This window comes from Dipodomys ordii, unplaced genomic scaffold (genome assembly GCF_000151885.1).
Source record: "Dipodomys ordii isolate 6190 unplaced genomic scaffold, Dord_2.0 Scaffold44, whole genome shotgun sequence".
Classification (NCBI taxonomy): domain Eukaryota; kingdom Metazoa; phylum Chordata; class Mammalia; order Rodentia; family Heteromyidae; genus Dipodomys; species Dipodomys ordii.
Window position 1 is genome coordinate 7,855,273 of NW_012267260.1, and position 27,148 is coordinate 7,882,420.

A 27,148-nucleotide genomic window follows, 5' to 3' on the forward strand; every position below is an offset into this window, starting at 1 on the left:
GAGCGGGCTCCCCGGCAGCCCCGGCCTGGCGCCGTAGCAGCTGGTTACGGACAGAGGAGGAGGACTACATTCGTGGAGAGAGGCCAGGCCGGGCGGGGTCGGGTTACAGTTAGAAACCTGGAGCTGCTAGTGCGGGAACCCCGTGGGCCAAGTGTGTGCACGTGTGTGTGTGCGCGCGCGAGGCGTCGGTGGCCGGGCGAACCCCGCACCCCTCCCTGCGCACCCCGAGGGACGGCGGAACCGAGTGGGAGGGGAGGAGGAGACGAGTCCCACCCACTCCCACCTCCGCCAAGGGCTCCCGGGCTGGGAAATGGGGGGGGGTGCCCCCTTTCCTCACACAGAAGGATACGTTAAACATCTCAGAGGCTGACTAGAGTCCTGGCCCGCTGCTGGGAGCCTCCCAGATCTACATGGTGTTGGGGTACGATGGGTGGGGGCCATTCGGGAGGCCCTCCTTGAAGATCTACGCTTTCATCCCCAGAACAGCAGCAAATAGAATACACCATACACCGTTATCTGTGGCCCCACCCACAAGCCAATCAGTCCTGAAGCCTGAAGCGGGGTGCGCCCCTGACCCACCCGACCCACCCATGGAGGGGTTCCCGCACCCACCCCCCTGCCTGAGCAGACAGCACCAACCCTCCCCCAGAAAAGGGGACCTGTCAGGGTAGAGGGGGGGGTGAGGCCAGCTTGGCTCAGAGGTGCCCACCCACGGGGCAGGGCTGGGTCAGTTTATCCACCAAACTGGAAACGCAGAGGGAGACTGTTGGGCTCAGGGTGTCTGTGGATGGCTGAGTGCTTATTGCTGTGGCTCAAGCTGTGTGAGGATGTGCCTGTTATTGGGAATTCAACAGAACCCGCTGAGGAAACAAAACAAACCAAAACACTGTCCTACTCCCCTCGCCAAAAACATGTCCACCGTGCCATGCACCAGGGCACGTATGTCCACGCGACACGCACGCACAGCACACCCAATGGCGCCACCCTATGGAAGGTGCTAGTGCCCCTTGGACAGCCACAGTTCTGCTCAGGCTCACTTGGTGAAGGAGGCCTCCCCGGCCCTCCTCCCAGAAACCGGCCTTGTTTGGCTCTCACACATCTTTCCTTTACAAGTCCTGCTCTGGGCTTGCGTTTCTCAAAATCAGATGCCAGCCATCTAAGTTTTTGGCGTCAACCCTTAAAAATCAGGAGATTTAGCGGGGCGCTGGTGGCTCATGCCTGTAATCCTAGCTACTCAGGAGGCTGAGATCTGAGGATCACAGTTCAAAGCCAGCCCAGGCAGGAGAGACCGTGAGACTCCTATCTCCAATAAACCATCAGAAAACCGGAAGTGGCGCTGTAGCTCAAGTGGTAGAGCACTCGCCTTGAGTTGAAGAGCTGAAGGACAGCGCCCAGGCTCAGAGTTCAAGCCCCACGACCGACAAAAAAAAAAAAAAAAATCAGGAGATTTCACATAAAAATAGGAAGACAGTGGCAACAGCCATTTGAACTGAGGAAAGCGACTGGGATGGGCTGTGACCCCAATTTACCACAGTCCCCAAACTGCCAGTTCCCTGACACAGATAGGTTCCCGGGTGAGTTGGTGATACTTGTTCAAAGTCTCCTGACCAGTGCTCAGGGAAGCCAGTATCTGCCCGTGAGCCTGCCCAGCACTGCCGAGGTCAGGGGTTCGAGCACCTGCATTCTCACCACTCAGTCTACCCACTTTATCCCCAGAGCTGCTATGGGGTCTTGTGGGGCTGGGGGGGGGGACTAGGGAGATGAGGTCCAGCCATTCCAGCTGATCCCCGGCCACGTGCAGTTAGGAAGGAAAGGATGGCTCAGAGACGACTCCCCCGTGTCTAGATAGCATGAGAGGAGGCCGACCAGAAAGGACCATGAGAAAAGCAATACACAGACCAAGTGTATATGGATGCCTGTGGATCCAGACCTGTTACTCAGCATCGGCAGCTTTTCTGTATGTCTTTGATTAATCTGTTAAGTGCAGTAATGCTAGAATCTACCTTATGGGGTAGTCTGAGGTTTTAAAAGAGTTAATATTGTAAAGTGCTCACATCCTGGCCTGACACATGATAAAGCCCTGTGTGCCAGTGACTTAAATTAAATAGAAAATAAATAACTAGAGGACACACTCTGTGCAGGGTGTGGGTACAAAGTACAAAAACACCACCTTTAAAGTACAACAGAGTGCTGTCTGTTTTCAAAGCTGACTTTGGGGAGGGGAGGGAGGGCGCCTTCCCCAGGCACAGCACCATTTCTCCACACATTCTGGCCTGCACTTTGGGGGGAAAAAATCCTACAGCAAAAAACAGTCTGTCTTACCTAGGAGCCAGGCTGTGCAGCCCCAAACCCTGCCTGGCTCTTGACCTAACACAGGTGGCTCAAATGACCTTAGCACTTCCCCAGCGTCGAAGCCGCCCTGGAAAGACAGTCAATAGTGAGATTCCCTTTTTTGCTTGCTCCCAGCTTACAAAGCACTGCTCCACTCCAGAGAATATGCAAAAGGATGTCCCAGGAAGGACCCACGTTTTGAATCTTGCTTTCTGCTTTAAGGGTATCAGGAGGGCTGGGGTCACATAGGGAATGCTTAGCCGGCCCCCACCTGGAAGGCTTCGGATTCAGTAATTGTAATGCTTTTAAAACGAGGCTCAAGCCAGTGCCGTTGCTTTTGGTAAGTCATAAGGCACTTTGGGATCTTAGAGTACCTCGAGGAGGTTCTGGTCACACAGGGTGGCTAGTGGAACTCTCCAGAAAGGATGCCAGATCGCAGAATGCTTTGTTTTATGGAACCCCGGTGTTGCTAAGCTGTGGAGTGGATGGCGAGCACACCCTCCTCACTCACCCCTGCCACCACCCTGGGGGGGGCAGAGGATAAGGGGCCATGCCAGAAGCAGGGGAGGGGGGCCACAGGACACCCCAGTCCTCACCATTGTGCTTTGTTTTCTGTTCTTTCCCAGAGGGGCTGCTGGCCCCTGGGATGGCCAGACACTGGTGGCTCACATGTGTAATCCTAGCTGCTCAGGAGGCTGAGATCTGAATATTGAGGTTTGAAGCCAGCCAGGGCAGGAAAGTCTGTGAGAGACTTATCTCCACTAAACTACCAAAAAGCTATATGTGGAGCTGTGGCTCAAGTGTAGAGGGCCAGCCTTGAGGGAAAAAAGCTAAGAGACAGTGCCAAGGTCCTGAGTTCAAACCCCAGTACCAACCAACACACACACACACACACACACACACACGAACCTGTGATGGACAGAAAAGATGCTCTGGCCCCAGACACTCTCATTAGAAAAGGTGGGGAAAAGTGGAGGGTGAGGGGGTTGGAAAAGTCACTGGTCTGTGGAGTGGTTTGTGCAGATGAAGCATCAAATCTTGTTACCATGCAGGTCATTTGCAAGACAGCTGGGCCCTGGCACTGCCTACCATACTCCATACTTATAGCCCCTTGCCCTGCAAGGCTGGCCAGGGACCCTACCATAGGAACGAACCATAGGCATCTGGGGAGTAGAGGAGGAAGCTGACATCAGAAGTGGAAGCTGAAGGGGGGGAGGGGGAGGGGAGTGCCGGGTGAGAATGGAACATAGGAAATTACCAAGAACTGCACCAACACCTTCTGGCTCCCTAACAATGCACGTGTGCCTCCTCTCTCTCTCACACACACACACACACAAGGCTGCAGCACTAGCAACCTTCATACCAGTCACCTGGAAATTTCTGGAAATGACCCTCGCAAATTATGCAGGGTGCAAACACCCATGCACACGAGCATCAAGTGTACACACACATGCACACTCACAGCACAATCGCATGGAACCCACTGTTTTGCATATCGGGTCTCCTCTCCTCCCACACCCTTTCTGACACCTTCACCAGGGGGAATGGAGGTGCTGGCTGGCATGGGAAAGGGAAATTTGGCATCCCTGTGGTAACTGGCTGCGGGCAGAGAAATAGGCAAAACGGGGCAGGAGACAGACATCTTGACCTCCTCCCACCACCACCCTGGGCACCAACCAGGGACCAGGGACCCCCGGTGATACAGGGGTGAGCTGCTCCTGTCTGGACTTGTCCTGAGATGCCAGTACTGCTGCTGAGCTCACGGTCCCACGGGGATCCCATCTATACATGCATTTAGTCCGGGTCCCCTCACTGCTGGGGTCTAGATGCCTTTAGGGATTTAAGGGCAGATCCTGAACCCTCCTCATCTGTCTCCTGTGCCTGAGGAGCTGGGTCAACCAGGGGAGCTCAGGAATGGAAATGTGTGTGCACACGTGTGTGCGCTCGTGCGTGCACGCGCAGTGGACTGAGCCTTGGTTCTCTAGGGTTAGATGTGGAGGGAGGGACTCGAACCTCTGTGACCATGGCATAGGGAAGACTCACCAGGGCATTGGGGACTGCCCCCCCCCCGTTACTGAGTATAAAGACATCATCCCATCACACACACACACCCAGGCTGGCCAGGCCTCGCTCTATCCCATTCGCTGGCCACCAGACAGATGTAAGCAAAGACACAGCCACAGCCTGCTGGCAGGACCCTGCTCCCCCACCAGCCTGGGGCGGAGTGGGGAGGTGGTAGATCTTGCCCAGCCTAAAGACCCGCACATCAACCACAAGCCCGGTGCCAGAGCGGCGGCACACTTGCACCACCCCTCCCTGACGCGGTGTCCACGGGGGCTCCAGCCCGGCGCCCACCCGCCCTGCACCATCGGGCGTGGCCCGAGCCTCCGGGGGCGGGGCCCAGACGCTGGGGGCGGGGCCCGAGCCGCCGGGGGCGGGGCTACAGCGTGTGGGGCCGCCGCTTAGGGGGTACCGCGCTGGGCGGGAGGGCGGCGAGTCTGTGCCGTGGTTATTGCGTCCCCGGGAAGGACCCTGTCTCCGCCTACCCCCCGCCTGTCCCCTGCGGGGGGGGCGGCCTAGGTTTTGTGGGTGAACCGGGCCCACACCTGCTGCAGCTGGGACCGCGAGATGCGGAGCACCGAGGGCACGAGTCTGTGGTTGCCGGCGGCCAGGGGCGCGTGGCGCCGGTGCGGCGCCCGCACGGGGCTGCTCTCGGCCGAGCGGCTGCGCTGAATGAGGGACCCGGAGGAGCCGCCGCCGCCGGGGTGCGGGTAATGCTCGGTCTCCAGCGTGGAGGAGGAGAACACGGAGGACGCCAGTCGTCGCAGGGGGCTGTACCGCGGGAGGGAGTGCCCCGAGAGTCTGTCCTCCTCCAACTGAAAGAGACCAAGAGAGTGGAGGGAAGAGAGGCGTCAGGCACAGACTGGACAGCTCGTCTCGGGGCCCCCCGCCGCTCACAGCCCCCCGCGCCGCGCCGGCTCCGCCTCCGAGCCCGGCCCGGCTCCCTGCGGAGACCGGCCCGCCGGCTCACCTCCTCCGGGACGCCGTCCTGGCTTGACCCACCCGAGCCTCCCTCCCAGGGCCCCGCCACCGATCCCGGCCAGTGCGGCGAAGAACGCGGCCCCGCCCCAGCCCGGCCGCGCTCTCGGTGAGATCCGAGGAGCTCGGGGACAGCCCGTCGCGGGAGGGGCTGGGGACTGCAGTCCCACGACTTTTGTTTATTTGCGCATTGAGGTGCGGGGGGGGGACCCCAGGGCCTGGCATAGGAGAGGCAAGGCGCTGCCTCTAAGCCACAGAGCTAAACCTCATGTTTTAACCCCAGCTCCACCACTGATCTGCCTGGATGACCCTAACTTGCTTCACCTCTCGGTGCCTCAGCTTGGGGGGGGGGCGGGGAGAGAGAGAGAGAGAGAGAGAGTGAGCGTGCTGGTCCGGGGGCTGGAACTCAGCGTCTGGGCACTGTCCGGAGCTGCTTTTGCTCAAGGATAGTGCTCTACTGCTTGAGCCACAGCTCCAACTATTTCTTGGTAGTTTAGTGGAGAAAAGTCTCATGGACTTTCCTTACCTAGCTGGCATGGAACCTCAGTACTCAGATCTCAGCCTTCTGAGTAGCTAGATGACAGGCGTGAGCCACCAGCGCCCAGCTCAGTTTCCTCTTAAACATGGGGTCAAAATGGTTTCTGCTTCACAAGGTATGAGGACAGAGGTCCAGAGCCTGCCTGGCCTTGGTGCTGTGCCCTATGTCTGTCATTCCCCAGAATAAGGACCTACAGATGTGGGGGGGCATCCATATTTTTTAAGCGTCTGCCCGCCCTCTGAAGGCAGCTGGCTGGCCCACCAGCCACCACCCTAGACAAGCGGTCCCCCAGCCCACGCCGAGCTCTTCCTGGGACTGAGGTCACTTTAGCTGCGCTGTGGCAGTGACCTCACTCAGCTCCTGTATCCCTTGCTACTGATGTCAAGTGACGCCTGCAGAGTAGGGAGAGCAGGAAGATTCCAACAGAATCCTCTGCCTGCTTCTTTGGGGCCAAGTCTAGAATCCTTCCAGGCTAATCCTGTCTGCAGTGAGGATGAAGGGAGCCCAGGGTGCCCCATGCCCCCTCTCAGCACGTGTGGGTGCAGGAGTGTAACCTCCGAGCCCAAGATGGTCAGCCGCCGGGCTTTCCAGGCTGACACTGAAGGCCAGCAGCTCCTGCCTTCCGGGCCAGGCCACTAGTGGCCACCCCCTTGTCCTCAAGGTGCAGCTGGAAAGCCACCTCTACAAAGCACCCCAGCTTCCCGCAACCGTGCCAGCCTATCAGAGAGGCGTTCCGTTCTCCTGGAGGCCCTGATGGGAATCATCCGTTCCCAGGTCTTTGCCTCCCCTCCGCTGGCCTGCGGACTCCGAAAGCAGAGGCTGTGAATGAAGCCTCTTGAGCTTTGTCCCCAGCCCCTTGCAGACTGCCCAGCTCGTGACTTTCCAGAAAATGTTGGTGGCTTCCCAGAAAATGTCTGTGTACTCAGGCCAGAGGCGCCTGGCAGTCAGCAGCAGCGTCCCCCAAAGTCACACACGGGCTGGCCCTGCCCTCTTTTTGTCTGCACCTGAAACCCTCCCTCCCCCCTGGGAGCAGAGCCTGACGTGTCCACACCCGCACACCAGATGTGCACCCCTGCTTGGTTGGTATCATCTACCACATACCCCATGACTGCCAACAGCGACCCTGTTCACATCACCCAGGGACCACGCCAGGCCTCGCAGGGCGCCTCAAGGACAGGTGGCAGGGTGGTGGTTGGTATCCCTAGAGACTTCTAGTCACTGGGGTGGAGAGTCATGGGACACATCGCAGCATGAGCAAGGGGCGGGACCTCGCCTCCCACCAGCCCAAGCGGAGACAGAAAAGATACGCCAGCTCAGGTCTCGGGCCTCCTCTGCCCTTGAAGAACAAAGGTCTTGCCTAACTCTGTGTGCTGCCCCATGCCCACAGGCATGCACAGCACATACCACACACGCTGATGCGCCCACACACACACCTGCCGACACGGGCCTGCCAGCTGGCATGCACAGGTGCGTGCACGCGCTCTGTCTCTCTGTGACTCTGTATCTCTCTATATCTCTCTTGTCATCTTGTTCTCTCTCTGTGTGTGTGTCTCTCTCTGTGTCTGTCTGTCTCTGTCTGTCTGTCTCCAGGCTCTCTCTGACCCTGTGTACCCCCCCATCTGTTTCTGTGACCCATTTTTGCCCCTCTGCTTGCTCAACACACAGGCCTCAGACCCTGGACCCAGCTGCCTGGATTTAAGTCCCGGCTCTGCCCTGTATCAGCTGACGACCCTGAGCTAGAAACGAAGCTGTTCTGAATCTCCATTTGTTCTCCTTGTGAAGCAGGGCTGCCTGTTCAGAGGGAGCATGCAACAGCCAGGCACTGGCCAGTGGCGTTAGGGCTGTCCTTCCAGCTCTGACATTCTGGGTGCAGGTGCTCTGCATACTCGCAGACCCACACACACTACACCCATGCACCGTGTGTACTCACGTACACACACACACACACACACACGCCAATGCTTGGCTGACACAGAAATGCATACACACCTTCATAGAGCACTAACACACTATGGGGGAAACTGAGTCCCACAAACACATCACCCCACAAGACAAGCTCATTTCCCCTTCCATGGCATGCATGGGGTGAGAACCCAAGACTGACTGCACAGCAGGCCTGTGTCTGCTCCCCCAAATCTCTCCTCTCCCTCTCAGCCAGAATTCCCCGGGTGAGGCTTCCCACAACATTAGAAACGTGAGGCAGAGGACAAAGTCGGAGACTTTGGGACAGTGACTGGCCCACGTGGCCCAGGAGGGAGGAACCGAAGCAGGCCCTGAACCCCGGCCCCTCAGCTTCCACCCAGCTGACATCCCGGAGTGGAGACTCATGGGACCCACTTTTTTAATCCCCAATTTCCAATATCCAGGGTAAGGTAAGAATATGCACCCCAAGATCATGGCTTAGAGGTTCTCTTCTAGAAGGGACCTCTCAGAGCTGTCCTTCCCAGGATAGACACATGACCCCAGGCCACCTCCAATCTAAGCAAGGGGCAGAACTGACCCCCAGCTCTGTGCTGGGCACCTCCAGGATCACCTGGTGCACACCTTGTCGTGGGGTGCATCCCAAAGAGCTTGCAACATGGCCTGACCCCTTCCAGTCCCAGCAACTCTGAGGGACCTCAGGCTTCATTTGGCACACAGTACAAAAGTTAGTGTCCACTTCCTAGGTCAGAGGTCAGCCTCTGCCCCTCCCCCCCCCACAAGACTAGCTAGGCTAGTGGCAGTCCTCTGCCCACTCTCACAGCCTGTCTTTGTCAGCATAGACCATCACAAATACCATGAGACCTACTTCAGACCCTCGGCTCAGCATCTGTAGTTCAGGCACCATCTGACCCATATTTGGCCTTGCGGTCTTGTCTCTCATATAAGAAAAGTGCCACTAGGCTGGGCACCAGTGGCTCATGCCTGTAATCCTAGCTATGCAGGAGGCTGAGATCTAAGGATAGCAGTTCAAAGCCAGCCTGGGAAGGAAAATCTGTGAGACTCTTATCTCCAGTAAACCACCGGAAAACTGGAAGTGGCACTGAGGCCCAAGTGGTGGAGTGCTAGCCTTGAGTGATAAAGCTAAGGGACAGGGCCTAGGCCCTGAGTTCAAGCCCAGGACCAGCACACAAAAGAAAAAAAGAAAGGAAAAATGAGTGCCACTGAGCTCAGTCCAGTGGAGCCCACCTGTGATTCTAGCTACAGGGGAGGCTGGAGGATCATGAGTCTGAGGCCAGCCTGGGCTGTATTAAGACCCTGTCTCAAAAGAAGGAGGGGCCACTGGAGCCAGACTCAGGTCTCCATGAGCCCTTCTCTGTGCCCTAGAGTCCTGCCCGCACTGGCTCATACTTTCCCATTGCCCCCTCTGCCCATGGAGTCTGCCTCCGAGCTACCCAGAAGTCCTCTCGTTCCTGATTTCCAAGGCCTCCCCTGGGGCTGCTCGCTGGCCTTGGCTCTCCTGTCCATCACCGTTCAGCCTCCCTTTCCTCTCATGGCTCCAGACGTGAGCATTCCCCGCCATTCTCCCCCCCCCTCCCCCCGCGCTTTCGGCTTCCCTGGAGTCCCTCTCCTTATTTATTATTTTATTTTCTCTTACCCCCCCCCCCCCCGCTCGCCCCTCGGCTCTCCCACTCACAGTCCTCTTGGGTGATACACTCAATGACCCCCAAATCCAAGAAGTCTCTCCTGCGCCCCAGATATTTCCACATGGAAGAACGCAGGCACTGAGGCCTCTCGTGTCCACCTCCAAAGCCACTCAGGGATGACGTCACTCACACTCAGGATCCTGGGCAACCGCTGAGAAGCCCCTCCCCCACCTGCCGTCCATGCCAGCCCTCCTAGCCTCTCCTCAACATCTCTAGGCTATATTCACCTGGCCAGTGTCCACAGCCTCCGCCCCAGCCCAGGACACTCCCCCGTGACTGACTGCCCTCCACGAGGCCTTCCTGCTTCTAGTCCTGTTCCCCTTCAGTCCTATTCCTACACAAAGTCATTCCGAAGTACCAATGTGATGGCGGCCTCCTGTTTCAAGCTGGCTCACCCAGCCTTTGAGAAGCAAGCCTGTCCCCTCCCTGGGGTGGTCCCTGGGACAGACAGACCTGAGGCCCCGTCCCAAAGCCTCATCTGCTATGACCTGCAGTCAGATGCGGTACCCTCCAGGCCCGGCGGGGTCTTTCTCTTGCTTTGTCACCTGGCTGCCCTGCTCACAACACGAGATTCAACTCTGCATTTGGAAAGCCTCCCCTGACCCCCAAGTATGGTCTCCAGCCTTTAACGCTGTCTGCTTCCAGCACAGCCCGCGGGTACGGGTGCCCGGGTGGCGCTGGCCGCGCCAGGCCTGCGCATGGGCCGGGGCACCTGGGGACGGACGTGGTCATGAAGCCCAGTCTTACCTGTCTCTGAGGCCCTGTGGGGTCCGACTCTCTCCGTCGAGGGCGAGGTCCCGAATGCAGGGGTGAGTGGGAGGGGCTGCCGGGCGTGGGGGGCTGTGATGCCTCGGAGCGGCCGTCAGCCTGGCTCAGCTGGGGCGGCAGGGGCTGGGGCGGCATCTGCCGCAGGTCCTCCTCGGCCAGCGTGTGCATGCCCCGGCTTCGCGGCCGCACCGTGACCTCCAGGCCCGGCCGCCGCCGCTCCTCGCCCTCCTCGGGCAGCGGCCGCAGCTCCTCGGGCTCCTCGTCCGTGGTGCCAGACGTGCTGGGCTCCGCCCCTGGAGGAAAGTCCTTGAGCTCCGTCTCCTTGTCGATGATGACCCACTCCTTGCTGTCAAAGTCCTCCTCCTCGGCCAGCGGCACGGAGCGAAAGGCGTTGCTCAGGGCCTCCTGCTCCACGGAGGCCGACACGTCCATGCGGCCACTGGCCTGCCGGTCCCCGTGGCCCGTGTCCACTGACAGCATCTGGGCGGGCTGGGAGGAGCAGGCCTGGCGCGAGGGGGAGCCGAGGGCGTCCATCCGTGACCTGCAAGGCCACCCATGGGGACTCAGTGCCTGGCCTCTCTGGAGCCGGGGCGACGGAGTGGAGTGTGGCTCTGAGCCTCCTGACCCCAGCACCTCTTCGACCCCGGGCCAGGCTCATGGTGTCCTGCACTGTTACCTTTCAACCTCATGGCTTAGAAAGAATGCCTTCCTTCCTTACTCCAACCATCCTTCCATCCACCCATTATCCATCATCCACCCATCCATCCTTCATCCGCCCATCCACTCATCCATCCATTCAGTGAATGCTCCCAATGCTTACCTTGTTCCAGGAATGTAAACCTGCAGAAAATAAATCCTCCTCTGTCCTCTGGGACACCCCAGAGGACGTGATCTTCCTAAAGCCCGCGGCGCTCCTGCCCCTGCGCACGCACACCTGTCGGGGCCGCCCTCCAGAGCCAACCCGCCAGCTGCCTCCCAAGTTTACAGATGGCATTCTGGCTGCCTACAGCCATGCTCCAAAGCAGCCTGGCTGGCTTCACCACCCCAGGCCTGGCCTTGTCATCCCCAGCTGCACACATGCACCACACCCAAGAACAGAGCGTGCATTCCTTCATCTGGCATTCAGACCTCCCCAAATCTGACTAAGCCTCAGTTCCGCCCCCCCATTCACCCACTTTTCTCAAACTGCGTACATTCTAATTTTATGGCCTTATTTACACATACCACTAGCTTGCCCTCCCCTCCCCCCCCAAAAACCAGCCCACCTTCCCAAAAGCCTGTGTAGACCCCACACTCTCCACCAGCCGAGTTCCCACTGAGCCCCTCCCTCTCCCACTTCAGGTCCCTTGCGTGGCCTGTCCTTTTCTCCAGCAGCCCCCTGCGCCCTTCGGCTAGACCTCCTGTCCCCCCAAGTCACATCTCCTGTTCTTCAGGTGTCTGTCTCTACTCCCTCCCAGGCCGGGGCATGGCCTGAGCTGTAGCCCCACCCCTCCTCACACAGTTGGGATCCCCTGGGATGCCCCACTCAGCCCTCATCCACTGCAACCCACCCCGACCCAGGGGGAGTGGCCCCCAACTCTGTCTCTCGCTTGACCTTTCTGCAGACCAGCCTTGTGAAGGCAGAGGGGCGGCTGGGCACCCACCCGCAGACCCACCTCCTCTCGGGCAGCTCCACCCGGCCGTCCGCTGCAGTGGAAAGCCGGTCTGACTCTGGGCTGTTGACCCTGCGGTAGCGCAGAGAACGCACTGGGGTTGTTGGGGAATCTGGGGGAGCTCGCACTGGGGAGCTGGGGATCCCCACACCTCGGTTCTGTTCCTCCTCCACACAGGGGGTCTGCAGGAAAAGGGGAGGCTGGTGAGCAGGGCTGCGGGGCGGAGGGTCTCCGGGGTAACAGGCACGGAGGGGTGCTGCTGCTGCAGGAGTTGGGGTAAAGGCAGGATGATGGAGGTGACCAGGAACTGAGCCAGGGCTGGGGGGAGAAATGGGGGACAAGGATGGGGATCCAGATGGGGAAAGGCACCCACACCCCCTCCCTGGCTACAGTTACTTTGCCGATGTTGATCCGGAGTTTGTTGCGGTTGACATCAGTCTCCTCCCAGACCTCAGCCTCGGGACCCCCGGGGTGGGGGACAAGGTGGGGCCCAGAGCCCAGCCCCTCGGTGGGCCTCCCAGACAGGATAGGGGGTGCGTTCTCCTGGTCACTCAGGTGCTCGCCCTGGAGCACGTCTTCCGTGTTCTCTCGGAGCAGGTCCCCGGGCACGGGTGTCACATTGACCACTCTGGAGAGGTCAGGAGGGGCCATGGATGAAGCCTGCGGCTGCTCTCCTCCCAACGCTCCCCTGCCAGCCCAAGCCCCGGAGGCCTCCCCTGGGATAGCACACAGGAGGCCCCCGTGGGATAACGGGTCTTAAGCCCATCGCCATCCCTACCTACGAGGCCTCTGAGACCAGACCACCAGGAGCTGGCAGGAACTGCGAGGAGACACGTCAGCAGGCACTGACACGCCCCCTCGCTCGGTTTGCTCAGGAGATCCTGGGGATTGGGTTTTCAAGGTCCTGCTCAATGGTCACTGGCTGTCAGTGCCTGGCTTCCTTTAACCCACAGACAGATCTGAGAAGAACTACTTGGGAAATCCTCAAGCAATGTCTTTTTTTTTTCTTTTTTTGCCAGTCCTGGGATTGAATTCAGGGCCTGAGTGCTTTCTCTGAATTTTTTGTCTTAGCACTCTACCACTTGAGCCTCAGCTCCACTTCTAGCGTGTTTGCTCATTAGTTGTAGATAAGTCTCAAAGGTTCCCCCCCCCACACACAGGGTGGCTTTGAACCTTGATCCTCAGCTCTCAGCCTCCTGAGTAGCTAGGGTTACATGCATGAACCACTGGTGCTCAGCTTCTCTCTTTTTTTTAATAAGGGAAGCCATGATCAACGAGAAACTGGAGGGCTCTGACATTTCTCTTAGGGTTTGTGGCTCTCTGGGAGATCCATGATGGTGGATCCCGCAGAGGACGCCCAGTGTGTGCTGTGGCAGGATTCCCCCAAGTTCCAGAATTCCTCTGCCAGGAGAGACAGCCCAGAGTGCCCAGGCAGGAGGAGATGCGCTCGGTGGGTGACAGCTCCAGGCGGGGGTCACTGGGTGCCCCTGTTCCATGGGTCCTGCTCAGACTCACCCAAACATGGCTGCCGTCTGCCGGGTGTTCTGCTGGGGTGGGGTGGAGGTGCTGGTGGACAGCAGGGCATCAGTGCCCGCCTTCTCCCAGTCAAAGGCCTCGTTCTCCGCAATGCCCCGCTCCTTCATGCTGTTCTCAAACACTGACATGATCAACTGCAGGGGTGGGGTGGTGGGAGGACAGAAAGGTGATCCCGGGGCTAGGCAGGTGGAAGGGGCAGTCGCTGGGATTGCAGGGAGGTGGGGAAGAGAGGAACATTCAGGGACTGAGAGGGGTCTAGAGGAGGCATTGGGAGGAGAAGGGCACATTGATTGGAAATAAAAACATGCACAATGTATGCAGATCAGCATGCACATGATCATCTTGGATGAAGCCCCATCAACTGGACACAAGTCCTCTGAGACCTGAGGGCTGTCCCTCAGAGTCTCTGCCACTTGTACCCCCTTGGCCTTGGACCACTAGGCTTTCCTCCTGCTCGTGACTGCTGGCTGCCTGTCCTCTCTGATGCCAGACTCCAGAACCACAAGGCACCCACTCGCATGGCTCATACGGTCATCTTCCAACTCTACATCCCTGGCAGCTATGGGTGAGTGCTCACAGCTGTGTGATTTGGGGAAGCCAGGATCCCCAAGCCTCTGTGCAGGCCACTGTTCGGGAGGTAGTGGGCAGCTACAGAACCTCTAAGGTGCCCAGATCATTCTTTCAGCTTGGTTGTCTGTGGAACACAGGTGCTCTCTGCTGGCAGGACTCACCTGTGGGCCTGACACAGTCTGTGCCCCCCCCCTCCTCTCCCCCCGTCATGTGCAGCATTGTGTCCAGCTCACACATCCCCCCCACCCCGCCTGCCACCCTCAGATCAGGTCAGTGGGTCCCATGATGGGTGGAGATAATGCCTTGAAGAGACTGGATGTGGAGTGAGGGGTGTGGAATCACACACCACACAGAGGCCTCAGTCATCCAAGCTTTGGATATGAATCTGGATCCATATAATCATAGTAGAGTTGAAAAACTCCTATTAACTGGTAATGTCAGAGCCATTCTGATGGTGGCTTGTGTTGATATTAGTGCGTGCAAGCCTGCCACTCGGCCATGCAGAAATATGACACAGTTACCATAGGGTGGCTATGGTGGCTTCTACTTGTAATCTCAGCTACTCAGAGGTAAAGACTGATTTGGAGTGTTGTGGTTCAAGGGCGGGCAGAAAGTCAACGAGATCCAACCAATAAGCTGAGCATGGTGCAGTGTCTGCAGGAGGCCCTGGCCATAGGTTGGAAGACTGTAGGTCCAAGGCTGACCCTCTGGGGGAGGAGGGGCAGTGAGGCTCCACCTGGGGCAGGGGAGGAAACTAAAGCAAAATAAGAGTTTGGGACAGGGCTTAAGTGGCAGGGTACCTGCCTAACAATTGTGAGGCCTGAATTCAAACCCCAGCCACTGCAAGGGAAACAATGACTACGTAACGATTCTGTGAGCGGGCGGCCGGCGCCCACCTGGTAATCGGGCTTGGTGAAGTAATCCAGACTGGCGATGTGGTCCAGGAAGAGCTGGAACTCTGAGGGCATATGCTTCAGCAGCATCCGGTGCTCATACTTCTCCTTGATCATCCCAACCTGCTCCTGGAAGCAAGAGGGGGGGGAGGGGAAAGGGGGGATGGAAGCCTGCTGCCCTGTCCAGCCCCCCAACCTCCTCCACCGGCTATGGGGGCCTCACCTTGTCCTTGATCTTCCTCCAGGGTAGCTGACCCACTGCAAACTCCACAAGCATGTAGAAGAGGGACCACAGGTCATCGTGGCGGCCCATCTCCTGGGAGAGGGAAGGGGTCACCTCAGTCCTTCCCTGAGAACGCACATCTCACCGTTCCCCCAGGGACATCTATCTATCAGAAGGGCCCGACGCCAGCCCTTGATGGACAGATCTGGGGTCATTCTGAGGCTACAGCGCCATCAGCCAACCCTCAGAGACCACACAGAACCTCAGTCAAAACTTTGGTCTGAGCTGGGTGCTGATGGCTCACGCCTGTAATCCTAGCTACTCAGGAAGTTGAGATGTGAAGATCATGGTTCAAAGCCAGCCCAGGAAGACAACTTTGTGAGGCTCTTAACTCCTAAATTAGCCAAGCAAAAAACAAAAACAAAACAAAACAAAAAACAAGAAAACAACAGATTCAAGTGGTAGAATAACAATCGTGAACAAAAAAAACAAAACAAAACAAAAAAGGGACGGCTTGAAACCCTGAATTCAAGCCCCATACTAGAATACACACACACACACACACACACACACACACACATCACTTGTCTGTGCTTTGTGGCCACAGGCTGTGTGGTGAGTACAGACAGGATGCAGTGAATGGAGCTCCTTCAATCCAGGGCCCCTTCAGTGGCAGCCTCCACGCAGCCCCTACCCCACTCTTCCCCAACCACCTTGACATGGGTCAACCTCACTCTTCCCCAGCAGCCCACTCCACCCGTGACCTTTGTGCCCCATCCCTCCAGCCTTGGCCACTCACCCGGTTCTTGTGGGCATTGACCGAGGCGTAGCGAACCGTCCCTCGAAACCCGGCCACATTCCGAGGCTGTGGGAGAAGAGACCACAGCAGGAGCCTCGCCTGCTGTCCCGACCTCTGCCACGGTCCACCCCTGCCACAGAGCCTGCCTGCTCCCGTGCACCCAGCCAGGAGCCACCTCTGACTCCAGGCTCACACCCATGTCCTGGCCCTGCTGTCCACCCGGAATGGACAGGAAGGTCAACATCCACAAGCGTAGGCTGACGCTGAAGACAAGGCCAAGCCAGCTCCAGCAGTGGCAGGGAAGGAGGTGAAAGGTCTCCCGAGGGATGCTGGGGAGCCCTGAGGTACTCACAGGTCTCACGTCCCCTGTGGTATTGGTGTACTGCCGGGCCAGTCCAAAGTCCAGCATATAGCACTTCCGGTAGGTGGAGGGCAGCCGGCCCATGGCAAAGTTTGACTGGAAGAAGATGGCAGCTGTGAGTTCAGGTTCCACTCAGAAGCTCCCAAGGAAGAGCTCTGCGCCAGGTGCTAAGGGGCCATGCCTATAATCCTAGCTACTCAGGAGCTGAGAGCCAGGGGACTGTGGCTCAAAGCCAGCCCAGGCAGGAAAGTTGATAGGACTCAATCTCCAAAAATAAGTACCAAAAAAGCAAGACTGGAGGTCTGGCTCAAGTGGAAGAGCACCATCCATGAGCAGCCATGAATGAGTATAAGGTACTGGCAAAAAAAAAAAAGAGAGAGAGAGGCCAGGTGCTGATAGCTCAATCCTGTAATCCTAGCTACTCAGTAAGCTGAGATCTGAGGATCTCAGTTCAAAGCCAGCCCAAGCAGGAAAAGCCCTGAGATTCTTATCTCTAATTAACCACCAGAAAACCCAAAGTAGAGGTGTGGCTCAAAGTGGTAGAGTGCTAGTTTTAAGCAAAAGAGCTTAGGGACAGTGCCCAGGTCCTGAATTAAAGCCATACAACTGACGGGGGGGGGGGGGGCGGGGAACATGCATGCAAGCAAGCTTGCTCTGCAGGTGGGGAAGGCCCTCGATCCCCCCAAACACCCCATACAAGGAAAACATACTCATGAACATGGGGACCATAGGGTTCAGTGTCTCATTTGCAGGATAGGTATGATTATCTTTTTTTTTTTTTTTTTTTGTCAGTTGTGAGCTTTAACTCAGGGCCTGGGCACTGTCCCTGAGCTTTTTTGTTAAAGCTAGTGCTCTACCACGTTGAGCCACAGCACCACTTCCAGTTTTTATGTTTTTTGTTGTTGTTGTTGTTGGTCGTGGGGCCTGAACTCTGGGCCTGGGCGCTGTCCCTCAGCTCTTCAGCTCAAGGCGAGCACTCTACCACTTGAGCCACAGCAACACTTCTGGCTTTTTCTGCTTATGTGGTGCTGAGGAATCGAACCCAGGGCCTCATGCATGCAAGGCAAGCCCTCTACCACTGAGCCACCTTCCCAGCCCCCACTTCCAGTTTTTCTGGTGGTTAATTGGAGATAAGAGTCTCATGGACTTTCCTGCCTGGACTGGCTTCAAACTACAATCCTCACTTCTCAGCCTCCTGAGTAGCTAGGATTATAGGCGTGAGCCACCAGTCCCCAGTTCTTTTTTTTTTTCTGGTCTTGGGGCTCGAACTCTGGTCTTGAGTGCTAGCACTCTACCACTTGAGCCACAGGTTCACTTTTGTTGTTTTCTGTGATTAATTAGAGATAAGAGTCTCATAGACTTTCTTCCCCAGGCTGGCTTTGAACCATGATCCTCAGATCTCAGCCTCCTAAGTAGCTAGGATTATAGTCATGAGCCACTGGTATCCAGCAGCACTTATTTTTGAGATAGAAAACTGAAGGTCAAAGACATGAGGAACTTCTCTGAGACTACAGAGCAAGTGGAATCCCAGCTTCGAACCCTTCTCTGTCCAAGTGTAACTGCCCTGCTCTCAGGTAGACCAGCTTTAATCTTGTGTGTCATGGGCCATTCAATTAACATTTCTAGCTCTCTGTTTTCATTTACTTATTGATTTTTGTGCTGCTACTGGGGGGCTTGAACTCAGGGCCTGGGAGCTGTCCCTGAGGTTTTCCCCTAAAGACTGGTCTACCACTTTAGCCACAGTTCTGCTTCTGGATTTTTTGCTGGTTATTTGGAGGTAAGAGCTCAAGGTCTTTCCTGCCTAGGCAGGCTCTGAACAGCAATTCTCAGATCTCAGCCTCCTGAGAAGCTAGGATTAGAGATGGTAAGACACTGGTGCCAGGCTTTTTTTTTTTTTTTTTTGGTAGGTCGTGGCTTGAACTCTGGGCTTGGATGCTGTCCCTGCGCTCTTCAGCTCAAGGGGAGCGCTCTACCACTTGAGCCACAGCGCTACTTCCGGTTTTCTAGTGGCTTATTGGAGATAAGTGTCTCATAGACTTTCCTGCCTGGGCTGCCTTTGAACCGAGATCCTCAGATCTCAGCCTCTTGAGTAGCTAGGATTACCGGGGTGAGCCACCAGGGCCTGGCTTTTTTGTTTTTTGTTTTAATTACTATTGTAGCTGGGTGCCAGTGGCTGATGCCGGTAATCCTAGCTATTCAGGAAGCTGAGAACTGAAGATTGTGGTTCAAAGCCAGCCTAGGTAGGAAAGTCCATGAGACTCTTACTGCAATTAACTATCAAAAAGTCAGAAGAGGCACTGTGGCTCAAGTGGTAGAGTGCTAGCCTTGAGCTCAAGGACAGGGTCCAGGTCCTGAGTTCAGGCTCCAGAAGTAGCACAGAAAAATTATTGCTGTAATTTTTTGTTTTTCAATATAATTGTTATTATCATCTCTTTTTTGCCATATGTGATTTGCACCAGGGCCTTGTGTGGGTGAGCAAGGGCTCTATCCCCTGAGCCATGCCCCAGCTCAGTTTTTAACCCTTTCCTCCCTTCAAATGAGAGGGTTTTTCTTTGTTTGGTTTTTGGTAACACCAAGGTCAAAAATGACACCACAAGAATCAACTACAGGGAATTCCAGCCCTCCCCGCCTGGTCCTTCCTCGACCTCCTCGCTGTCTAGCTTCCGGGAATACCCAGGATGAAGAAGCAGCAGCGGAGAACACCAAAGGGGAAGCGAGGGGGCTTAGGTGGAGAGGACAAGGGGCTCCCGGGCCGCCACTGTTGGGAGGCGGAGACGGCCTGGGGCGGCGCCGCTCACCGGCTTAATGTCCCGGTGCAGGAAGCCCACCGAGTGGATGGCCTCGATGGACTCCAGGATCTGCTTGCCCAGCCGCAGCGTGGTGCTCAGCGTGAAGGTGCCCCGCGGCTGGCTGCGGCGCAGGTCCGCCAGGTTCCGGCCCTGGTGGGAGGCGGGGACAAGACCTCCTCAGCTGTGCCCCCACCGCTCACTCACCGGGCCTGGGACCACGCCCCCTCCCACCCCCGTCTCCCGCCCCGGGACCACGCCCCTCCCCCTCCCTCCCTGGGACCACCCCTTCCCGCCTCCCGCCCTGGGACCACGCCCCTCACTGCCTCCGCCCTGGGACCACCCCTTCCCGCCTCCCGCCTGGGACCACGCCCCCTCTCAGCCTCCCGCCCTGGGACCACGCCCCCTCCCAGCCCGCCCGGGTCAAAGCCGCAGCTCCTGGGGAGAGCGGATTGGCGCACCCACCTGCAGCTGCATCACCACGTAGTTAAATTTCTCGTTCCTGCCACAGCCAATGAACCTGCACACATGGTCCTTCCCTGGGGGCAGACAGGGGCCTTCCAGTCCTGCTGCCCCCTCCACAGCCCCTGCCCCTTGAGTGCCCTCCCCACACACACACCCTTCAACCCACCTGCTCTCTCACACTCCCTGACTCTCGCCCTATCACATGAGACCCTATCCGGTCCCGTGTCTCATCTCATGGTCCCTTTTGTCCCTCCATCTCCCCTTCCTCTGCCACATGGCATTTTGTCCCCTCGTTGGTTGGTTGGTTTGTTGCTGGCACTGGGATTTGAACTCAGGGCCTAGGCACAGTCCCTTAGATGTTTTTGCTCAAGGCTGGCACTCTATCCCTTGCTCCACAGCTCCACTTCTGGATTTTGGATGGCTAATTACAGGTAAGAGTCTCACCAACTTTCCTACCCAGGCTGGCTGTGAACAGCAGTCCTCACATCTCAGCCTCCAGAGTAGCTAGAATTACAGGCATGAGCCCTTGGCACCCGGCTTCCCCCAGGCTCTTCTCTTCTCTTCTTTTTCTTTCTTTCTTCTTTCTTTCTTTCTTTTTTTAAAAAAAACTTATACATTATTTTTGGCAGAACTAAGAACTGAACTCAGGGCTTCATGCTGGCTGGGCAGGTACTCTACCACTTGAGCCTTACTTCCTGCCCCTTTTGCCTCCATTGTTTTCACTTCATGCCACAGCCAGGCTGGGCTGTGATCCTCCTACTTGTGCTCCCTGATGTTGCTGGGGAAGGCTGCCCCTGGCACTGCGCCCAGCTGCGGTGCTGGGACGGCCACCATGTCCAGCCACTGACTGAGGCGGAAGCTCTCTAACTTTTCTGAGCTCCTCCCATCTCTGCCTCTCAAAGCAGCCAGGACTAATGCTTGAACCACTGTGCCCTGGCCCTGGCCCCGGCTTCTATTGCCTTCCCTTCGCCCAGTCCCCCGGCTCCATCACCTCTGACAGCCCAGCCTCACCTTGAAGCTTTTTGAGCACCGCCACCTCCATCTTGAGGACCTGTTTGGGCTGCTGCGCGGACTCCACCTTGAGGGCCACGTTCTCCTTGGTCAGCAGGTCCATGGCCTCGTAGATCTCACCAAAGCCCCCACCCCCGATCTTTTTCAGCTGTGGAGATGGGGGGATGGACTTCTCAGGATCAGTATGAACAGCACCTCATCCCCCCTTGCTTATACAAGCTCCATGGGGAAGAAGGCAGGCAGCATCCTCAAAGCGGGGGAAGCCCATGTCTCCACAAGAGTGAGGCCCCCACCTCCTTTCCTACACCCAGGTAAGACAGATGGCGCAGCCCATAGGTGTGTGTGTGTGCATGCACGTGCACACACACACACACACACACACACACACACACACCAGGACCAGATATCTGAGCAGTAGGAGAAGGCAAGAGATCTGTGACTCCCTGTAGACACGGAGCAAACCTGCCTCTGTAGGACAGTAAAGCGATCATGAGCCATCCTAAATCTTTTGCTTCCAGAACAATGACTATGGAGTTCCCTGAGCCCCTGCCTTGTCTGAGCAAATGCCATCCTAAAGGAAAACCTGTTCCAGGACCTCTAAGCCTCAGGGTGGGAGCTGAGGCTTCCTGGTGCCTGAAAGTCTCCTGAAAGATGTCACTGGAGGGAGACAGTATTGGAAGGGGGCAGGATTCAGCAAAGGATGTCTACTGCCCATGCCCATTGCAAAAGGCCCCAGTCTGATACCCCAAACCAGGATGAGCTCCTCCTTGGCACAGGTTGCTCTGTTGGAAGAGGGTCAGAAGGAAATTGGAAAAGAACGGTGCAGTGAGGCTGACCCCTCCTCCTGAGAGGAGGGCAGAGAGCTAGGCTGGCAATGAACAAACTTAGGAAGAGCTTAAAAATCATTTCCATGCAGAGGTCCCAGGAGACTGAGAAGGTGAGGACACCATTGCTGTGACGGGGGAGCACGGAGAAAGTGCTGCATTGTCGTTTGGCTTAAGAAAGAGGAGCTGGGAAGGTGGCTCAGTGGTAGAGTGTTTGCTTTGCATGCATGAGGCCCTGGGTTCGATTCCTCAGAACCACATAAACAGAAAAAGCCAGAAATGGTGCTGTGGCTCAAGTGATAGAGGCCTAGCCTTGAGCAAAAGAAGCCCATTCATGGGCTTGGGCAAAAATGCAAAACCTATTTTAAAAACCAATTATAGCTGATGCCAGTGATTTTTTATAGGCCTGTAATTCTAGTTACTTGTAGATCTGGACCTTGAAGCCAGCCTAGGTAGGCAAAGCCAAGAGACCCTTATTTCTAATTAACCAGCAAAAAACAAGAAGAGGAAGTGTGGTCCAAGTGGTAGAGCACCAGCTGTGAGTGGAAAATGCCAAGTGAGAGTGCTAGGCTTTGAGTTTAAGACCCAGTACTGGAAAAATAAAGAAAAAATAACTACAGCACAAAGGACTAGTGCTAGAGCCTGAGTTCAAGTCCCAGTATCACCACAGAAATAAATACCTAGACAGACAGAGTGTTGCAATCCAAACTCTGATGAGCCATCTTGCTGAAGGGAAAGAAGAAAGGCCAGTTAAGACATTCCTGACACCTACTCCCCTGCTCCCAGGTGCCCAAGGGTATTTTTCTACTGCCTTCATTTGAGAACCTATTTCTCCTCCCTCCATCCTTCATTGCCTCCCAGTGTCAGTACACATCCATCCAATCCGCACCCTCCTTCCTCTGTGCTGTACCTACTCTCACTGTTCTGCTGCATCCAGAGACTCTGGGGGACTCATGAAAATGGTTTCCTTTGTTTAAAAGTCAGAAGATAAAAAATGCATCTTATGCCCATTTTGCACACCTGTGCAATGGGGGGGGTGAGTCACAGGATCTCATCCACAAGTGCTGAGAGAACCCTGGGGCATTTGGCCCTGCACCTGGCCCCAGTAAGGGGACAAAACAAGTGCTAAGTTTTTACTAGTATTGTTTACTGTTCTGATTCTCTGAAGCACCCCGTAAGGATATTGTTCTCATTCCACTGACCCCCATTTTTCTCCTGGCCACAGCCCATCTCTGGGCAGTCTGCTCTTGTTCAATCCCCTCACAGAAAATGAGAGGCCATCTGGCACCTAGTCTCTCGAGTACTCCATGAGGAAGAACCGGGAGACTGGGGTAGGAGGTATGGCATCATGACAAAGATGCACACTTGCCTTCCCCCCAACCTCCCCTTGCCGTTTCTCTCTCTATCCATCCTCCATTCTTGCCTGACAAAGCCTCAACTCAGCGTGTGTGTGTGTGTGTGTGTGTGTGTGAACACTGTCTTTCTTGCCTTTCAGTGCAAATGTCATTCTGCCTCCCATCTGCCAGAAACTAAGCTATTGTGCCAGAGACCCAGGGGGTCTTGGAGGAGGATGGCTCAGTTCTCACTACAGAACACTTCTCTTATTCTTCTTGTGACTGTCCTGGCTCCGCCCCCACTCTGTCAGGTACCTTTTCCTCCCAGGAAGACCCCTGCAGGCCGTCGCCCTAGGGGTCTTTCCCATTACCCCCCCCCACCTCCAGTTCCCCCATCTCTGGAAACGCCCTCACTGGCCTCTCCTCCTGGACCTCTAGGGGACCTTGCGTGGCGGGGTCCGGGTGATTGTTGCCATGGAGACCCGCCTACACCCAAGCCCCACCCTCTTCTCCGATTCTGCACCCCGGTGCCCAGAGCCTCCCCTCACCCAAGCACGCGGGGGTGCACACGCGCTTGCGCACACACAAAGCACACAGGTCCAACCTGACCTCGGTCCGTCTCCCCTCCTCCCAATTCTGTACTCCAGTGCAGACTCGCAATTTCTCACCTAAACCATTCTCCATCCCGCCCCCACAGTGCAGAAGATTCCAGAGAGCTCCCGGAGGGACAGAAAAGAAGGGGGGTGGGGTGGGAGCGGGAATGACTGGCAGTCGATGTGACTCCCCACAAGCTCACTTGGTCCCGGAGGAGGCTCGGACTACAACTCCCAGCAGGCCCAGCGGCCTCGAGCCCGGGGCTGGAGGGGCAAAGCACGCTGGGAGATGTAGTCTTGGCGCGCTGCACCTGCCGCAGGACCCGGCAAGGGGAGGGGCAGATGGAGAAGACGGAGCACCGACTGTGGGAGCAGCCTGCGGATCCTCCCTCCCCAGACCCCGGCTTTTCAGTCCGCTGCGGAAGCGGAGGAACACATGTTTCGTCCTTGCCCTTCCCCAGGTGCAGCGCAGGAACGCCCTCCCTCCCCCCACCTCGGCTCTGCGGCTCCGGCCCCAACATCCAACCAGGAGTGGTCCAGGCCCGACCAACGTGACCTGGCCCGGGAGGGGGTGAGAGGGGGCGGAGTCGGAGAGAGAGCGATTGTGCACACGTGTGGGCAAAAATAATAACCGGCAAGCAGTATGCAAATGAGCTGAGGGACACCTTCCTCTTAGAAGAGGGGGGCCAAGGACACAGGCTCAGGGCCGCCCTCCTCCTCCCGCCCCCTTCCGCTGCCCACCGGCCACTCACCACCTTCCAGCGATCCTTGACCACGTAGTTGGCCGGCAGAATGTCGGCCTGCTCCCCTCCCCCACTCATGTTGGTTTCGTCCTTAAGAGCGGCCGCTAGGCACTGCATCCGCCAGCCGGAGGGAGGGGTGTCCGCAGGGCCTGGCCTGGGGGGGCCATCTACCTGCGGGAGGAGGGAGGAGGGGCTGTGAGCGGCGGAGCTGGGGGTCCGGGAGCACCCACCCGGCACCTAGGGAGGGGAGCTCCACGCAGCGGGCAGGCAGCCTTCCTAGGCCCCTGGAGCAGATGCTCCCGGTTACTGGGGACTTCAGAGTGGAGGTCAGTGACTGGAGAGGTGAACATCAGCAACGGATAAAATAAATAAATAAAAATCAAGTATAAAAGGAGAAGACAGTGATGTATGAACAAACCACAGGGTTAAGAACTTGCCAAAGAAGACATGTGCTGAGGAATGTGGGTGAGACTCACTTACCAAGGCTGGGACTCACACTGGGCAGGGGAGACCTGCTCCCAAGGACCCGGCCAAGTCCGAGGTCCCTAATACCCACGTGTTTCCCCTGCCACAAAATACCCCGGGAGCTGAGCCTTGGAGGCCTGGTGTAAAGGGGAAGACCTGCTAACCAACGGGTGACCCAGGGGAGATGCAGGTGACAGTGACCTGCTAATCAGCCGTGCAGATGTGATCATCAAGGAAATGAGATGCATGGTAGTCTTAAGGATGGTGCTGGAGGAGGAGGGTGCTGCGTGGCTCAGGACATTATCCCATTGGGAGCTGTCCCCACTGAGAGCCCTGGGGCTGGAGAGCCAGGATGTGAGTCAGGGGTGAACACGGATGATGGGCGCAAGATTTCCAAAGAGCGGCAGTCCTGTGGCCACTCCAGAGAGACAGAGGTAGAGTAAATTGGTGAGCACAGGACAGTGGAGCGATCTAACAGAAAGCAAGTCTGGGTGAGCAGTGGGTGAACCTCTAATCACACCTTTCTGAGTCTAAGAATCAACTGGAAGGAATCCATTTTCCACGGCATTAGGATAACAGAAGTTGGATATGAGAGGAAGTGTCTCAATTGTGAGAGGTAGGAAAGCTAGGCACAGCTTACCCAGGGAAATGTGTGTGCATGTGTATACATCCATGTGTGTCCCTGTGCAGGGATGCCTCTGTGACTTTGTGTGTCCATCAGGGTGTCTGTGTGTTTTCCATGCCTATGTGTCTGTTTATGTATTGTGTGTCTAGGCATTTGCCTGTATGTGTTTATTATTATTGCTATTATAAAGGTAATGTAGAGAGGAGTTACATAAGTCAGGTAATGAGTACATTTCTTTTTGGACAGTGTCACCCTATGTGTGTTCTTCTGTGTGCTTTGTGTGTGTGTGTGCCTGTGCTGTAGCCCATGTGATGGCAGGAGGGTTTCCCAGATCTCCGTCAACCCAGCATAGGAGTTGTATCAGCATCTCTGCATCTTCCCTTCCTCCTATACTTTTTGCATGCTGTTCTGTCACTGTGACCCTGAAGAGTCCCACAGAGGAAAACAGGAAGTCCCCTCGGATGGTGACGGGATAGGAGGGAGATGGAGAGAAGGGAAGTAGCTGAAGCTGCCCCAGGTGGGTGGGAACAATACAGACCTGACTTCCTTAGGGATGGAACAATTTCCCAGAGCTCCACATCTAGAAATCTTGATAAGGGCAGGATGGATGCGATGGTGTGGAGATATCCTTAAACAGGTCGTGGTTGGACGTGTGGAGAAGAACTCTTTCTTGAAATGACGAAATTGAGCTCTTTCCTCCAGTCCCTTCTCCCCTCTTGCCCAAATGGCATATGGGGTACCAGGAATTTGGAGGGCAGAGAGGGCAACAGACTCAAGACCCTGGGTTAGACCCACAGAACCACCGAAGCTGTTTGTAAAACATAATGTAAAAAGAAGTGGAACTGGGTGGCCTGGGCTGAGCCTACAGTCTTGAGAGAATGGATGCTGTAGGCTGATGAATTAAGTCTGTGTCCTGCTCCCAGAGATGGGAAAATCTAACAGGTGAGGTGGGAAAGGGGAGACCTGCCTGTCTGTCCTCACGTGTCTCGGGGGACTACGCCAGACTGGGCTGGAAACCACAAGAGAAACCTGTTCCACACTGCATCGTAGGCGCCCTAGGATGCACAGCATTATGGCCATGCAGTGACAAAGACCACATGGATGAAGCCAGCCTGTAATCCAAGTACTCGGGAGACTGAGATCTGAGGATTGGGGTTCAAAGCCAGCCCAGACAGAAAAAACTCTGGAAGACTCTTATTTCCAATTACCCACCAAATAACTAGGGCAAAAGTGGTAGAGAACCAGCCTTGAGTGGAAAAAGCTTAAGGGATGGTGCCCAGATGTTGAGTTCAAGTCCCAGTACCGGAAAGAAGGAAAGAGAAGAAAGGAAAAAAAGAAAGAAAGAGAGAGAGAGAGAGAAAGACGGAAGGAAGGAAGGAAGGAAGGAAGGAAGGAAGGAGGAAGGAAGGAAGGAAGGACAAGAAAAGGCTTCAGCTGTGGGAGAGTTTGGGGCCAGAGGTGTTGGGGCAGCGCAAATCTAAGTGCTGGGGAGTGAGGCACCAAGTGTGAACATAAGGGTGACGGGTCCCTACTCCCAGTGTGAGCCACGTGTGTGTGGGTGTGTGTGTGTGTGGAAATCGGGGAGCCCAGGAGAGGGAAGGTAATGCACACCTGGCTGGAGTAGTGGGAACAGGTGAAAAGCGGTGCGGAGGGGAGAGGCCCAGGGGAAGGGAAGGGAAGGGGGTAACGGGACTCTGGGAGGGGATTGGGCCAGTCAGAGCCTGGGGAGAAGGGAGGATGGCGGGGGGTGGGGGCAGGCACCCCGGGCCCCCGCCGAGAGCAGGGAGGTCGAGGCCCGCGGGCCGGGGGGGGGCGTGGGGAGCCGAGGCTGGGGGAGAAGTGATTTGTCAGTCGGGTGAGGCCACGGGCCCCGCGACAGCGGCGAGCAGAGCCCCGCACGGTGGCTCCCCGGAGGTGGGCAGCAGAGGGTGGGTCTGCGTGCGGGGCGGGGGCCGCCGCAGGCCTC

General features: G+C 56.6%; 2 protein-coding genes across 2 annotated transcripts in view; one reads left to right on the forward strand and one right to left on the reverse strand.

Moving 5' to 3' along the window:
- Positions 1-24,209, reverse strand: part of Ttbk1 (tau tubulin kinase 1) — a 36,406-nt gene extending 12,197 nt beyond the window's left edge. The window contains exons 1-14 of the mRNA XM_013019091.1: positions 24,102-24,209; positions 20,599-20,746; positions 19,588-19,661; positions 19,135-19,275; positions 16,328-16,432; positions 15,976-16,041; positions 15,177-15,269; positions 14,957-15,082; positions 13,470-13,624; positions 12,351-12,582; positions 11,958-12,136; positions 10,282-10,843; positions 4,938-5,207; positions 3,794-3,930 (exon numbers count right to left, since the gene is read on the reverse strand). Of these exons, the coding sequence (XP_012874545.1) occupies positions 3,794-3,930; positions 4,938-5,207; positions 10,282-10,843; positions 11,958-12,136; positions 12,351-12,582; positions 13,470-13,624; positions 14,957-15,082; positions 15,177-15,269; positions 15,976-16,041; positions 16,328-16,432; positions 19,135-19,275; positions 19,588-19,661; positions 20,599-20,746; positions 24,102-24,209 (2,396 nt within the window). The remainder of the gene's footprint in view (positions 1-3,793; positions 3,931-4,937; positions 5,208-10,281; positions 10,844-11,957; positions 12,137-12,350; positions 12,583-13,469; positions 13,625-14,956; positions 15,083-15,176; positions 15,270-15,975; positions 16,042-16,327; positions 16,433-19,134; positions 19,276-19,587; positions 19,662-20,598; positions 20,747-24,101) is intronic.
- Positions 24,210-24,385: 176 nt separating this feature from the next.
- The window catches only part of Dnph1 (2'-deoxynucleoside 5'-phosphate N-hydrolase 1), an 11,737-nt gene continuing 8,974 nt past the window's right edge, over positions 24,386-27,148 (forward strand). The window contains exon 1 of the mRNA XM_013019093.1: positions 24,386-24,434. Coding sequence (XP_012874547.1) covers positions 24,386-24,434 — 49 coding nt within the window. The remainder of the gene's footprint in view (positions 24,435-27,148) is intronic.